This window comes from Anopheles marshallii, chromosome X (assembly GCF_943734725.1).
Source record: "Anopheles marshallii chromosome X, idAnoMarsDA_429_01, whole genome shotgun sequence".
NCBI lineage: Eukaryota > Metazoa > Arthropoda > Insecta > Diptera > Culicidae > Anopheles > Anopheles marshallii.
The window spans coordinates 9,129,359-9,145,993 of record NC_071325.1 but is presented as its reverse complement, the minus strand read 5'-3'; the positions used below and the strand labels follow the sequence as shown (position 1 = coordinate 9,145,993).

Here is a 16,635-nt window from a genome sequence, read left to right as displayed (position 1 = left end):
TCAGTAACTGATTTTGTGTGCGGGCTCCAGGACGCACGGCGCAATTTAGCGGTGGTTACAGCGTGCAGTACAGTGCAGTGTGGTTTAGGCGTACCGTCAAACCTTCCAAATCGTTTAGGTTTTTTTCCTCCAGAAAAAAAAACCGCTTCTTCCCACGGTGAAGTAGTGCGGTTCGTAGTGTGCGTGTTGGTGTGCTAGTGTGCTTTTTGGTGAGTGTTTCATCAAAGTGTTCAGTGAGAGCTGTCATCTGTCACCGACAACAAACAAACAAACGAAAAGAAAAGATATAGTACCCAACTAGTGCCTGTACACTTCAAAGTCATCCGCATCTGTCAATCTGCCTTCCAGTTGGGGCCTCATTCCATCCTTCCCAAAAAAAAAAACCCAGTGTCCAGCGTGCAACAATGATTGGATTTAAATTGGTAGGTTTGTTCATCCGTTTGGGTTGGGCTATCATGGCTTTGGGGGTACTGAAAATGGAAAAAAAACCCAAGTGCATGTGCTGTGTGCGACGAGGTTGGTGTGGAGTTAGAATACCTGCCAGAAATTCAAAACACCCATCAGCGGGCTGATGTTAGCCGTGGTTGCCCGATGCATCCCGACGCTGATGACGTGTCGTACACTCGCGCGTACGTTGACATCGCGTGGACGGCAGGGCATCCGCTATAACGAAATAAAACACCGCTAAACACCACCTATCAACCGACCTGCCCCACAACACCAAACCCAGAAGTAGCTTCACCTTGAGGCCGCTGCGAGCGTTGCTGGGGAACGGTACACACCGCACGCTCACTGTGCGGCAGCTCGCGTACTTTCACTTTTCAAGAATGCGAACACCGGTAACACCCAGTCACCTATCTGGTGGGGGGGGGGGGGTGGGGGGGGGGGGGGGGGAGTTGGGTTGGACAGCATCAACCATCCGAAGCTGTCATTAATAGGGGCACCGTTCCACCGGGCTTTTGTCTGGTTGGAGGTGACGGATTGGACTGGAGATTAGAACGGGTTATTGAGGGCGGGTTTGGGGTGAGTTTTCAAGGCAAACGGCGGGTATTCGGGAACCGCCTTGTTTGACGCGCACCGTATCCGCATTGCCGTGCACTTCCTCGATCAGCTCGTAATCGTCGCCTTGGCCTGGTTGAACCAGTGATCTGTGCGTGGTGGGTCTTTTCTTACCTCTTCATGGGGTGTGGATGCGCAACATCCCGATCCCGATCCACAGCAAATGGCTGTCGACGAACGGTTTTCAATAGGCCGATTATATCGAGTATATCCACTTGTACCCGGAGGACGGGATGCTGCACCCCCCCCGGGGCAGCAAGGGTTTGTGTCTACACCCGTTTAGGGAAATCCTCCGCACTGTGGCGCCGGTCAAAAATTCACGGCTAGCCGACCAAAGTGAAAGCCAATTTCCGGTCCCCCCCTCCTCCCCCCCTCGGTGCGCGCAATGATGGCGGTAAGCGGTTGACATCGCCACCGGTAAGACGCTTACCCGATGCTACAACACTGATGCGATTATCTCGGGTGTCCTTTTCCCGGCCGGTCTCGTGACATTTCTTCGTTTTTGGGCGGAAATCGAATTTATCATCTCGTGCCGCCATGTACTTTCTATCCGGCTCGATATCAAACAGTATTATTGGTGAGAGAGTGCGATGTAGTGGGATAAAACGAGAAAGAAAATGAACATTTGCCGAGCGTACGCTAATAGTAATTGACAGTTTCAACCGATTGCTGCCGGGTAGAATTTGGTTCTACCGTCCCTCGGCCCAATCGGTAGCTGCACCACTATCGAACATCCATTTTTCCCCAGTGCAGTGCAGGGTTTTCTGGTTGCTGGAAGAAAGGGAGGAGGGTAACAAAACAACAAAAAATAAAAGTTAACGGAAAAATCGAAACGAAATGGTAGTTTCCGGGTGGTGCGGATCGACTTCGTGGTCATAGCACCGGGCAAACGTATCCGACCAGTGCCGGCAGCGTTGAAAGGATGTTAAAGTCACAACCGGAATGAGATATCGATCGGAAAACCCGTCCACCGAACAGTCCTTCCCCGCTTGCAAATACTATCGCGTTCAGTAAAATAGCAGCGTCTAGCGTCGTTTACGGTTTAACGACGGGTACGCACATGTTCTGAAGCGATAGTCCGAAGAGATATTGCTTGCATGGATGTAATTTTCGATTATCCTTAAAAGTACAGTCGTGAACAGTGTTGTTCTTTTTGGTCCAAAGTTCAATATTGTGACCAACATATTACGAAAGTGTATAATTTTTATAAACTATGAAGATGCTTTTGAAGAATTGATGTCCTGTTTAAAAACACCGAGGAAGACCTTGAAGAAATGTAATAAAAGTAGACTAAAGGAAGAGTTACTCATGAAGAGTTGAATTCCAATATTATTCTTCGTGATGTACTGTAGAAGTTCTTTGTAGTAACTCGCAGTTCTTCTGGACATTGTCATACAGCTGGGTGTTTCAGCAAGATTTTCATGGAGAACGTACGAAACACATGCTAGACGTAGACATTTTCTAAAACTAAACTTTCCAAAGGACATCAAGTAAGAAGCACATGAAGTTCAGTTGAATACCAATATTATTCTTCGTGATGTACTTTGGGAATCCTTTGCAGGAACTCGCAGTTCTTCTGGACATTGTCATACAGCTGGGGATTTCAGCAAGATTTTCATGGAGAACGTATGAAACTCATTCTAGACGTAGACATTTTCTAAAATTTAAACTTTCCAAAGGACATCAAGTAAGAAGTTCACGAAGAGTTGAATACCAATATTATTCTTCATGATGTATTCTGGAAATTCTTCGCAGTAACTCGCAGTTTTCCTGAACATTGTCATAAAGCTGGGTAGTCCAGCAAGATTTTCTTCGAGAACTTGTAAAACTCTTTCTAGACGTAGGCATTTTCTTAAGCAATTCAAGTTTATTGAGTTACCAGGATAGTCTTCAGTTTCAAAACCACTCGAGAAGCTTGAGTGATGTGTCCAAGGATTTTATTGGACATTTGAAGGAATTATAAACATCAGATTGGGACTTACGAGCAAATAAACCTGTTCCAACAACTTCAGGCACTAAGAAATATGATGCTCATCAAATATATAGGTCAGAATATCATTAGTAACTAATGTAGCGATAAGGACTATATTAATGTTTTGTCAAGTCAGTTTTTGCTTGACATGTTGCTTACGATACTATTAAAGAAGTGTTTGAAAATATCAATATAACATAATGTCTCGCAACCAGGGCACTGCCACCATTATGAACGCGGTAGTACCCAGTTCTTGGTCGGAAAATTCTGGACCCCCCGATGGCGAGTTCCATTTTTGTAAAGGTTCCCGAGGTTTTTTTTTTTTTTTTTAATAACTAGCTGAGGGATTTTGTTGCTCCCTGCAGTGGGAATGAGCGTACAAGCCCGGGTAATCGATAGCCCGGGTGTGCGCTTTCCACTTCGCCGGGTCCGGAAAGGAACCGTTGCCCAAGGTGCATGCAGCATCCGTCCTTTTGGTCCGCACCAGCTGAACAATGCACACCGAGCAGGAGCAAACAGGGGGCAAAAAAATAGCCCAGTTACAAACAATATATAATTCGTGCCAGCCGGCGGGCATATGAACCGAAGCACCCCAACAACCACTGGGTTGCGCATGCTGACGCACCGGAAATCAGCACGGTGCAGAAATCCGGTGCTGGTTGTCAATAAATAATGATTTTCGGAAGGTTGACCCGGTGTATGGACGCTAGCTGCAATCGTTGAGTCCGGGAGGAGGACACCATCTGTCGGTACAGCCGGATCACGGAATTCTCGTGAGAACCGGACCCAAATGTGCTTCTTTTCGCAACTATCCGTTTGGTTGTTGGAGTATTCTCTACGCTGAAGGTTGCACCAGGTAATTGTTAAAAAAAAAAAATCCACAAAACGAAGTCTCAAGCTTACCTTGCAGTCACTTCACAGAAACAAAATGGTGACAATAAAGCAACGGGGAACTATTTACATTGGTGCATCCGACAAATGATGCCGTTTTGGCGAAGAAGAGGAAAGACTTAACACATTCCCTTCCCACTTGGGATGTGTTTCCCCCCCCCCGCCCTCTCCCTCCTCCCGTTTCGTTTCATTGTTCCCCTGCTGTGCTAGTCACCCTTCGTTCCTAGCCATGTGTTACCATCGTCACGCTCGTAAAACGTACTATAAAACGAACTATCGGTGGGCAATAAAAGACAATGTGGTGGAAAAAGAGTTTTTGGCGCAGATTTTGCACGCGCGTTTCCCAAGTTTCCCATTGCGGGGGGGTGGGGGTGGGTTTATTTTGCTCCCCCGTGATTTACCGGTGTTTCCTTCTTGCGGTACGGTTTGTCTATTTTCCGTCTATCCGCTCCCCTCCGTTCCGAGCCGCTTCCGCTTGAGACACTCCTTTCGGTTGGAGTCCATTCGGTGTTCGCCCAGAACCTGGGTTGCTCGTAAAGTTGGCCACGCTCGTAAAGCTGCGATATTGATTTTGCGTCTGTGTGTGTGCCAGCGCATGATGACTTGCATGCGAACCTCCGTTTTCCCCTTCCCCGATGCTGGGATGTTGCATTCCCACCGTGTCCGTCCCACGGTTTGGCGAACGCTTGCACGAATCACGACTTGGTTATTGGGAAAGTTTCGCGACGGTGGGGCTGTTCGCACGTTTACGGTACCAGGTCAAGGCACGGTTTGGATTGGGTACCGTCTTGCACGTGCCCGGCTTGCATCTCTCGGGCATGGCCGGTACGGGACGGTATGGTGGACCAGCGTGGGAAGGAGTTAGTAAGCGGGCGCAGAACTTTTTCTGCTTCGCGTGCTGGGTTGAAGTTTTGCAGCGAAACCGGCGCACGAAACGTGATCGAGTTTTGTCCCGGAATGGAGCGTCACAAATGAAGTTAAAATTAGGTTGCAAAAGCCACGGAACCTGTAGCGTTCGGCCGCCATTGCCTTGGGTCCTCTCTCACTGGTCCGTCATGCAGTGGTTCGCAAGCATTAGCTCGATTTTAAGTTATTAATTTTAATTGTTTAATGCTTTTGAATATCTTTGCATTGTTTTAAGCAGAAATTTTCGTTTCTATGTAGCGTATGATTTGGTTTAACTCAATTTAATTACGTATCGGTTGTATGTAGTATTGGGTCGTGAGCGCTAGAGCTACCTCAATCGCTCAGCTCAACTCACGGAGCGAGTTCAGAGCGCTGAAAGCAGAAAAATAGGTAGCTCAAACAAGCACTTGAGCGCGTCGAACTCGTTTATTCGCGCGTCTAGTGCGTTGAGTGAGTAGTAGTAATCATTAAAATGAGCTACTTTACCCAACACTAGTTTGTATGCGCCTGGATGTATGCAATAGGAACAATTTGTAACCATAGATTGCCCTTTAGAGATTTAATCGTTCTTCGTTGATGATTACTTTCTAAAAATAGTTGAAAAGCTTGTGTTTTTAAAATAAATTTTGGAGTTCCTACTATAAAATAGATTTTTAAAAGTCATGCATCAGTTATGGTAGAATTGTTTGACCCCAACAAATAAGTTTTAGTTAAAATTACTGATCCAGGTAAACTAGTATTAATCACCATGATAGAGAAGCGTTATACCTTCAAGGGTGTGTTTGGACCTAAAAGAATCAACACAGTTTAGGTTTTATCCAGCAGAACAATAAAATATTTTTTTTCATTGCATACTTTCGGGAGTATTTTTGCAAGCACCTTGCAAGCAAATGGAACATTTATTGACCTGTCGGTCTTTTACTCAGAGCTATCACCCATGGTGCTCTATAATTGAAAAACTTGGTTCAGCTAAGATTTGCTTGCTGTTAAATTTACTGATCTACACAATAAAAATGCCGTAATATGTATCAGGTTGATGAACACTGCACCCAGTAAGGAAAAACAACGTTGGCAGCAACAATACGACGCTGGCACCGGAAATTGTCGAAATGTGACCCGCGCGGCAGCACGTACGGCGCATTGCGAAGTAAATAATATCCTGCCTGGGCCAGCCGCCATGCCTCGGAACCCCGCAGACCACACACTCACACGCGTCCAAACAGCATCGAAAAACAGCCAAATTGGGCCCCGAAACGAAGGAGCAAACTGTCTCCATGTCTTGGGTCAGAAAATCTCGCTTCGTGCGTCCGAACCGGAACCGAAAGTTGCGGTACGTGGTACCGGACTGTTTATCTCCGTGCTTCCGGTACTGGACATGGTGTCCAGCGGTACACGTCGGCGCCCGGTACGTGTTGCTGTGTGCGAATGAGTGGTTTGTGCATTGTTTGCGTAGCGAATGCCGAAAGCCGGCCAGGCAAAAGTAAACACACGCTCCTCCACGGGCAGTGTGTGTGTGTGCCGGTAGCTCGGTAAAATCATATTAATTCTACCAGAACATTACGGTCGAGTCGAGTGGATGCTGTAGATGCTGGGGCTATACACAAAAAAGCCCTCTCCCCCCGTTACCCAATGGTCGGAAGTTTTACGCTCGAAAACCTTCGCCCCCCCCCGGTACTCAGAAGAAAGCGTACGACGGGATGGTTCTTAGCAGACCGGTTGCCATACTTTGCCGACACTGTTCGGTGGTTGCTTTCTCATATATCCTCGCTCGATGATGCTACATTCTGTTTTGATTACTACTGCTTTCCCTTGGTCCGTGATTGCAGGTTGGGGCGAGTTGCGAGTTTAAAGGCATAGACGGGCACACACCCACACACACACACGGCCAGCAGTTAGGGGTAGAAAGTTTTCCAACCCTCCACAACGGTGTGGAGTGGCTTGCTTTCCGCAATGATCTACTGCTACCGTAGCAGCCCAGTGCCTTTAGTAGTTTTATATGTGTGCGTGCGTTATTAGATTGCTCCTTAAAGGGTTGTTGCATCTGCAGTGACGTTATGCCCGGCAGACATCCGGGATGCGTCGTGGCGTGGTAGCTTACATCTGATATGATGCATCTCCACGCAACATCCTTCTGCTGGTCGGCAAACGGATTAAAGAAATTGTTCAACCCGACCAACAATTTTGCTGAATATTTCAAGCGTAATTAATTCTGCCCTGGCTGGTGCAGCGCGCCGCATTCGCTACCGTTTCCGGACAGCAGTGCTTTAGGTTTGTAGACCGAGTGACCTCGTGTGGGTGCACTCGGCCAGCTCGTGCAGCTGGTAGCGGTGTACGGAATTCTATGAATAATAATAGCAAAATTGATGGACAATCATTTGCAAACGTGTTCGGAAGGCGAGCGCACCAGCCATTTCGGCATCCGGCGTGTGCAGCCGCCCGCAGTGTGCAGTAACGGTTGGGTGGTCCGTAAATTAATCCGTTATTAGCCTACTAACATAAACCGTGCTCGTGGTGCACCGATAAAGTCCTGCACACTCACCGCAGGTACCACGCACTGCTGGGGCGCAGGCGGTACCTCCCGGCGAAAAGGGGATTTGTAATGTAAATCGATAAAACGAAACGCACTTAACCGTAGCCTGTCCGTGTCTTGATGGATTTTCCATTGCAGCTTACCGTCGCCACCTGTCTGGTCGGCGTTATCCTTGCCCAGGACTACCAGGAGTACCGACAGGCGCCACTCCGGATCGGTACCAAGGCGGAAGAACCAAAACCGACGCCGATTCCCATCTTGAAGCAGATCAACAGGTAAGCGCACCCGTTCCAAACCGTTTCCGGGCCAGGATCTGCCACTAACAACCGCTTGCAAAACCGAACCGGGCCTTGTGCAGGGTCCGCCCATAACACGCCCGCGGATGGTCATTACATTTCGCTAAATAACTCGCATGCCAAATCAAACCAGTGCGCTCGGTTACTGCCAAAGTCCAACGCGTTGCAGTTCAATTAATCAACGTTGGGGGGAAAGTTTACCAAACAGTGCAACTAAACACACTCCGACCGATGAGTTTGGTTCGGTTTGTTGGTTTTTTTTCCCAAACGAGACTGCTAACAACTGTACGCTTGCTGGTGCGGAATGTTTTGGATCGGTGCATGTGTGACTTTTCCCGTTGTGCGCTCACTCCGTCGTGTTTTGAATTTGCAGCGCCTGAAGTTATGCAATGGCTCGTTTTTTTATCACTTATAAAAAGCGTTGGGAGATGCTATTTACAGGTTCGTTGAGCCGAGCCCGTCGCGAGACGTATGACTCACAATGGGTGATTGGTGATGTCGAAAAAACAAACAGTTGCATACCTTCAGGCGTACAACACTCGTACGACAGCTCGTGGTGAACAGTACACGCTTACACCGGGTGGGGGAGGGGGGTGGTTTAACGCGCACCGTATTGCAATCGTCGTTTCGCGGCCATATTGTATTTTAGTGTTTTGTTTCTCTGTTTCTTTTCTCGCTCGGTGCATTGTCTTGCGGCTGCGGCGGTTGGAACGAAATGGCGGTCTGCTTAAATCACTTGCTCACTGCAAAAACAAAAAATAAAAAAAAAAAAAACAAAAACCGCACTTCGGGTTCGGAATCTCTCACATTCACATCAACACACATACATATTTGCGAAACTGTACAAATTTACCGAACTGAACTGCTTCAAATTAATTGCACCGTCTGGGTGACAACGGTTCCTTCCATACTTTTTTTCTCTGTTGTTTGTTTGTCTATTATTGGTTGACGATGTGATCTCACATGTCATCCACATGACCTGTTCCAATCCCACTCTCTATCTTTCTCGCCTCCCCCCTCGAACTCTTCCCCTCTTCATCCCACACACACACGCATCCATCCTAACATCTCCCACACGGATCCTTTCGCCTTGCCGTATAATCCGTTCTGGTGCAAATTACAAACAAACAAAAAAAAAACACCAAAAATGTGACAGCGACAGAAGCGGTTACTATCGGAAGCGCTGCTTTGCCGCAGTGCGAAACAACTGCAAGCTGCGTGCGGGCGACAAAATTCACTCGAAATTCATCCCGACCGGTGCTGGAGCGGGTCGGCCGTTGGTGGAACCGGTCGGGGTGCGGCCGGCCGCCGGAAATGTCATCGCAGAAGTGCAACGGCCCGCTGGGAAAAAGTTCCCCAAACCGTACCAACCGTCAACGGTCGGGCGTACGCCTTAGGGAGGCGCTTTCGCTTTAGAAGTGCTTTATTGGGGGGTTTTTTTTTGCTGTTCTTGTTGTTGCTTCTCTACGTATTCTACCGTCTTCCCGTACTCCACCTCCTTCCCGGTCGATTCCTGCCGACGCGAAAGTGCCATAGTTAGAAAGCGCGCATTGGAGGCGCGCGAAGCAGCTGTGCGAACGATTCGGAAGGCCAAAAATGCCATTTTCGGTTTCAGTGCACCGTCACAATATTGTTACCACTCAGCAGGACGGTACCAAGCACACCAGATTGCACACCGTAAAAATGTCGTGCCGGAGGTGTTGCTTTGCCGGTTGAGCGTTGCAACACGTTTAGCAGATAGATACACTTTGTAGCAATTGGTTTTGTTGGTATTGTTATAAAAGCTTAAAATAAATAACCTTTAGCTGTAGAAGCGCTGGACTTGTGTAGTGTCTTTAATACCGAGCGCTACGCTTTAAATCATCGCAACCTTAAAACACGGTTGGAATAAAATGCAAAGAAAAAAAAAATTTACCCCTAAAAGTATGCAACGTGCAATACGCATAGAGCTTGTTAACAGGTGTATGAAAGTAAACAGCTAGCGGAGTATATTATAAGGTGCGAAAAATATTCATACGTCCTACGTCGTAGTGAAACATCACCTTTAATGTCGCTACACACGATTGGATAAAGCTAAACCGGGTGGATTTAGAAGCGATTTCCCAATGTACATTACGTTTTGTCTGGCAGAGCATGTTTCAACACAACATCCGTACATACAATTGTGCCGAGATCGTTAGGAAAGTGAAGCATTTTGTTAGCAATCGTACTTAAGAAATAAACTCTGATTAAAAGAATGTTCCTGTACGTTCCGGCGATCAGGTACAGCGAATGGACGGCATGGTGGAGTACGAAAAAAAAAGAACACCCTGGCAGTGTAGAAACTACCGGGCCCACCTTGCCAAACTGCCGAAGCAATCGAACGTTCGGAGCTAACCGACCATTTAATCCGTACCCGATTGATTGGGAATACCGGAGGCGGTATTATCGTTGCCCTGTTGTGGCTTTACATCTCGCCACGGGTAGTTGTTGTATCCGGGTGCCGATCCATTTCCGGCCATGAAGGGTGAGGTGGGGAAGGGAGGTGGAACGTGGGCAGTATTTTTTGTTCCATCCTCCAAACACCAACTCGACCGATTGCGCTTCTAATAGGGCCCTTTCTCGGGCGATGGCTCGGCAGATGCCGCCATTTCGTTTGGGTGGTTGATCAGCGCAGCCTGCCAAACAGCTTCGGTGCGAATAAATCAGTCAGCCTCGTTGCTTTGGGTGGTTGTGTGGGAAAGGAGTAGAAGGGGGAGGGGGGGTTGGGAAAGGCTCTATGTTTTGCGCTGGTGTTTAAGCGCCATCTACCGGCCATTCTTCATCATCTTTCGGAAAACTCCAAACCGATATGATACTGAGTTGTTCTTTGGATAGAGAGAAAGAGCGAGAGAGCGCGAGGTAAGCGACTCCTGAAACCAGGGGTTGAAAACAACAGAACGAAGAGCTTAAGAGGCTCACCGTCCACGAACCGTGGAATATGCGCCTCGGCTGGTAGGATTTTCCCAACTGCCCCGGCATTATATATTTGCTTTCGGGTGTGTTTCACCAGCCAGTTGATTTATGTTGCCCGCCTCTCAAGCACCCTTACCACTCCCCTCCGCCCACCACCTTCCGCACCCTACATTTTCCATCAAACTCCTCATCAAACGGGGCCGGGGAGAACGGTTGCTTCGCAAAGAAAGTGCTCGCCCTCGACCTTCGGCCATTGTCATCGACGGTTGTGGAGTCGTTCACCATTGCTGCCGACACTGCTCGGCGGATAGGGCGGCAAAGGGCGAACGAATGATCAACCGAGAGAAAGGGAGAGAGAGAAATAGAGAGAGAGAGAGATAGAGAGAGAGAGTAAGTGAGCTAAAAAAAAGAAGGGCAAAAATATTCACAGTCATTTATCCTGATTCCATTTCCGCTCAGCATAAATGATTCCGGTTGTTACGAACGAGCGCTTAGCAGATGTATGGCGTGATAAAGGAAGTCTATGTGGCTGTGTATGTGTGTGTGTGCAGGGGTGGAATGCTGGATGGTTGAGAATGTTGGATAGTGGATGGACCTCCTGCGAGCGCCGGGCAGGATACTTCTACCATTTGCTTAGTTTATTGATTGGAAAATCAATATGGCCGTCAGGATGGGCTTCGGCCATCGGCTTTCCGCTGCCCAGTCTGGCCGGCCCCTGCGTGCATTTGTTCACGCTGGTACGCCCGGGTACGCGATGTAAAGAATTTTGCCTTTTTTTTTCTTTTTCTCCCCCCCCCAAACTCATCTCTGTGCGCTCTAAACACACACACACACACACACAAAGGTAGGAAAACATGCAGGGTAGGCTTTTCACGTGGAACAGCCGAGATAGAGCTGGATGTGTGCGAGCTTCAGGCGTGGGGCGTGTGCACGGAAGCTCGTCAGGAAATTTGTTTGTGTTCCCTCTTTGCGGTTGATTGTTCAAAGTATTTGCCGAACCCCAAAGCCACCCCAAAAACTAGAACTTTCTTGTGGGTGGCCGAGTATTCGGCCGGTAATCACCTAAAGGTACACACCGTACACCCGGACAGATCGAGCCGGGCGCGGTTTCCTTCGGTTACCACGCTAATCCTTCCTAGCGGGCGGAAGAAAAATCAATGACGATGATGATGTCCATCAAGTGCCACGCAAAGCTGCGCATGAGAAGCCAGTGTCCAGGGTTGCTTTTTTATCGGTTTTTTTGCTTGTCGGACGTTCGGGCACCGTTGGGCAACGGCATTAAAGTTCATCAAACGTGACCGTGTCGTCCCACACGTTCGTCCACACGCTGGTCCCAGACGGGGGTGTGCGGGACGGCGGGAGGGAACGTGTAAGTAAAACCATCGATCAATGTCTGTGACCGAGCGAGTTTGAAATTTCCGTTCGATCCGGGGTTGCGGGTGCGCCACATCCGAAAATAACACTGTGTTGGTGTCGATTGGTTGGTGCGATGCGACATGAGACTGCACACGTGCGACCACAGACCGCTCACATCGCTTGTGTTTGACAGTTGAATCGAGACGTGTAGTATTGTTGTTTCCTTCCCGAAAAGCATAATTGTGTGTACCGTTTGTTCCCATCACTCTCTTTCTCGTTTTTTTTCTCCATTTTTACCACCCCCCCTCTTTCCCTCCCCCGTCACCGATCTCTAGACACAACGAGGATGGTTCGTACACGTACGGTTACGAAGGTGCGGACGGTTCGTTCAAGATCGAAACGAAGCTGGCAACCGGCGAGGTAAAGGGCAAGTACGGGTACGTCGACGAAACGGGCAAGGTGAAGGTGGTGGAGTACGGTGCGAACAAGTACGGTTTCCAGCCATCCGGCGAAGGTATTACGGTGCCGCCACCCACGCTCGTCGACGAAACGACCGGCAAGGACGATCTGCTCGAGGACGATGACGGTAACGTGCCGGTTGCGCCGCGCCTGCAGGTATGCAATTCGCCTGTTCGATTGCTCTTTTCAAATCGGAGTGAGTGAGTGAGTTATCTAGAGTCTTCTGAAAGCGTGTTTATGACTCATCAAAGAGTGAGCTCATCTACAATCATTTTAATCTCCTAAGAGTTATAAGGGATTAAATACTCCGGGAGGACTAGCAACTCACCCTTAAAGGTCTAAATCACTTGGGAGTTGTAAAACTCCTCAGTGGTTCACATAAGAATGAGTTAGAATGAGCATAGAGAGTCATTCGACTCTGCATGGTTGAAACGAACTCGGAGTGATTTAAATTACTTCTGGAATGAGCTTAGTAAGCCAATTGAACTCACTCAGTTGGGAGTTTTCGTGTTAGCTAGCAACTCACTCACTCTGATATTTCTGTCTCTAAAATGCGTTACTTTTCCCCAATCACTAATCGATGCCTTCTGCTCACGCCGTAGAAACATCGACCCGTCTCGAAGCCACGCTTCCAGGAGGTGCCGATCCAGCAACACCAACAGCACCAGCACCAGCACCAGCAGCCGCAGCGTCCTCAGCAGCAGTACTACGACTACGATGAGCAGCCAGCACCGCTGCCCCAGCCCAAGTACCAGCCCGCACCGCAGTACGTGCAGCGTTCCCACTTCGGTGCCGCACAGGCCCCAGCGCCCGCCGTAGGACCGGCGCCACCGCGCGTCCAGATCCCGAACGCCGTACCGGTGGACGTGGTGTACGCACCGAAGCAGCTGCCCGCCCGCCCGGACGTCGAGTACCGCAACGTGGGACCGCAAACATTCCCCGCTGCCGCACCGGCCCCCGAACCCAAGATCCGCTACTCCCAGCCCTCGTTTGCACCGTCCGCCCTCCCACCGCAGCACACCGCCAAATCTGCCAATGTAATGTTCCGCTGAGCGAATTGGGGAGTTTTGTTGACACGCACCAACCATGCTTATTGTCTGTTTCCACCATTTTCTTTTTTTTCGTTTTGTTTGGTTTGGGTTGGGGGTTTCTTTTTTTTCCACCCCTTTTTTTTTGCTGCTGCTGATATAGCCCGTGCCACTGCAGCCTGCCTTCCCGCAGCCCCGACCCCAGCCGGCCGTCTATCAGCCGCGTCCTGCCCAGGGACGTAGCACGAGTGTGCTCGATCAGCTGGCGAAGGATTATGCGCTACCGCAGGGAGGCGCTGCACCGCTTCACGACATCACCTTCGGCTACTACTGAGCAAAAACCGATCTCTGGAGCACTCCTGGTGGCTCCACTGCAACAACACCGCGTACTCATCTTTCGCCAACCTCAATACCCGCCAAACCAACCGCCTCCTACCCCGCCCACCATTCGCACCATCTGAGCGCACCTTTTTGCATAACTCCTACGCACCCGTCGTGAAGAACTGATGTCACCGTAGCGTTAAGGTGAAAAATAAAATTGGTCTTACAAAAAAAAAAAAACCAAACGTTATCGTGAACGACGGGTCGGGCCCCTTCATCTCAGCGCGTTGCATCCGAACTCGAAGCAGCTCGGTTGCCCATTTGTTAGTGCTGATCGCACACGACCCATACATCATCAGCTATGGCGCAATTGCTTTTCACACACGCAAACACACGCCTTGGGAAGGCGAAGTGAGATATATATCACGATGACTGCGGGAAAGAATGTTTGCGGCGGCAAAAGGCAACAGGAGACTCAGTGGCATCCAGCGTCCCGAGGCCCGTCCCGAGAGTAAATTTAAATCAATTGAAGGTGAAGAAGACTTCCCCCAACCCCCCCTCCTATTCAAGGTGTCTTGTGGGTCTGCACAGTGTCGGCCCATCCGTAAGGAGCGGTCGCACAACAATGACGCAGCGCCATTTTCGCTTCCTCTTTTGTTGTTGTTCTCGCGTGTCCTTCCCAACGAAGCCTGGCAAAGGTGTTGGGTGGTGGGCGATAAGAAGGGAAAAAAAACAATTTTCCCCCACAAACACACACACACACAAGCACGCATATGGCTGTACCGAAAATGGTGATTACGTGGTGTAATGCGTTGGTAATAAAGTTTTTCCGTCACCAGTACCTTCAGCCAGCAAAACCTTTTACCACGGGTGTTGCAGCGAAAAGGTTAAGGTGCAACATATGGGACGGGAGTCGGGAGGGAGTGTAAGATGCGTGTGTGTGTGTGTGGAAAAGGGAGGTCGTTGGGGGGAGGGTTATTTATTGTTTTTATCTCGTACGGTTTCTTCGCGTAGGCGTGGATGGTTTGTGCGGAGTTTCTCCACTGTCTGTGTGTCGCACATGCGAACGTACGCGAGCAGATGGTTTCCCGGGACGCTTCGGAGATCGGATCAAAGCGGACCGTTCTGTCACCGTTTGGTTTGGGGCCCCAAACACACCGGGGCTGCCTTTATGCTGTTGCGAGGCGGCAAGGAAAGCGAGTCGTAAAACGATGTAGTCCTATTTTCACCGTACGTACCATAGCCATGGAGCGGGTCACACCCCCCCCCCCCCTTCCTTCTCCGTTCTTCCCGTCTCCTCCCCAACCCCTGCTATCTCATCCTCATCCCCTGTGTTTGCCAGGGTCGCGAGGATATAAATTCGACCGAAAGCGGTTTTTCTTCTACGGCTCACTACGCGCCGTAGCGACACAATTGCCTCGCGAGCCCGTGCCGTTACGGGGCGGCATACATTCAGGCGCTGCCGGCACGGTCGGCCCATAAACCAATTCAGCGGCGCCCGAATCGCGGTGTGGGACGCTCCCGGTTTTGAAAGTTTGATAAATTTATATCTTTTTTTTTGGCAACAGCAAAACAGGGCAGGGCCCAGGAGCGGTCTGCCCGACCCCTACCGTTTATTAGCCACTTTCCGTTCGCTTAATGGCGCCTGAAATTAGGCACCGTGCCCGCGAGGCATCGAATGGTTGTTTTTTTATGGCACCGATCAAATGGGACACAATTTTAAGGGTGGTTTTTTTTTGCGTAATATTGGCTGATTTTAATCCTTAGTTTCGCGGTGGTGATCTATTGACCCCGGCAGCAACGGCGAAGTGGTGACCCGTTCTCGTGCAAAATGGAGGGTGCGAGTTTTATTGGCCGGGCGATAAATTGCTTAACATGGTCTAGAACGGTGTCATCAATTGGGTGGCCTTCAGCAGCAAGCGAAATTGAAACATCATTTCCAATCATTTCGGTGACGGTTGGGAAGAGGGGGAAAAGAAAATAGAATGAAGAAGGATTTTGGAGCAAAGGAAAACTTCCTTTAGAGTCTTCTTTAAGCTGCGGGATCGAAGCATTCGGTGTACTCCGTTCCGTTGTCTGTTTGCTCGCGATCAAACGTTCCAAGCGTCAGTAAAATCAGCAAACAGACACCCGCACAATGACACTGATTTGACACCGAACACATCCGGGTGCGTTTTATTACACCCGCTGGGTTGCGCACGGTACAGCAACTCGGAGAGAGCTAATTGAATTACGCGTTACATTCGCTGCTGATTTGGTTCCGTTTGCTTGCCCTACCAGGCGCTAGTCGTTTCCGTTTCGCATCGATTGTCATGGTGGAAATGCTGCTTCCTGCCGAATGGCGTAAGTTGTTGAGCAATTCGTTTCGTCCTGATTTCTTGCTTCCGTGGTACAATCTTAACACTGCTCGTATGATTGAACGCGGGAAAGGAGTGGAGCAATTTTTCAGATGCCACCCCGTTTTTAAACTGCCACCCCGCGTAACACCGATGGATGTGTGTATTCGTTGCGCGCATTTGCTATTTGAACGCACGGTGTATCATTTGCGTGTTGTTTGTTGACTATTTTGCCTCGCGGCAGCGCGCAAACGTGTAGGCGGCATGCCAGAATCCAATTTATTCCTACGCTTTCGCGTTAAAGGTATCAACGCATTGAAGGGCACAGGCGGTGTGGGTTTCGATATGTTTTTTCGTGTTTTTTAAAAATATTTTTCCTAAGCCTATTTATTGCCCTCAACACATCGTGTTGGTGTGATGTGAGGAATCGCATCGTTTGTAAACAAAATGAAACAAATAATATCCATCCATTAGAGGGCCTCCGCGCGTCTCCGGTGGTGTTGCTTTTCCGTCAGGTACTGGGCGTCTCCATGGGTTCGATGTTTTT

General features: G+C 49.3%; 1 protein-coding gene across 1 annotated transcript; it reads left to right on the top strand.

Annotated features, from left to right (window-relative positions):
• The first annotated feature begins 404 nt into the window (after nucleotides 1–404).
• LOC128706727 (uncharacterized) lies at nucleotides 405–13,765 on the top strand. Its single transcript, XM_053801673.1, has 5 exons — nucleotides 405–422; nucleotides 7,497–7,633; nucleotides 12,280–12,559; nucleotides 13,006–13,440; nucleotides 13,595–13,765. Exons 1-5 carry the CDS (start codon nucleotides 405–407, stop codon nucleotides 13,763–13,765), a joined length of 1,041 nt encoding a protein of 346 aa, XP_053657648.1.
• The last annotated feature ends 2,870 nt before the right edge of the window (nucleotides 13,766–16,635 follow it).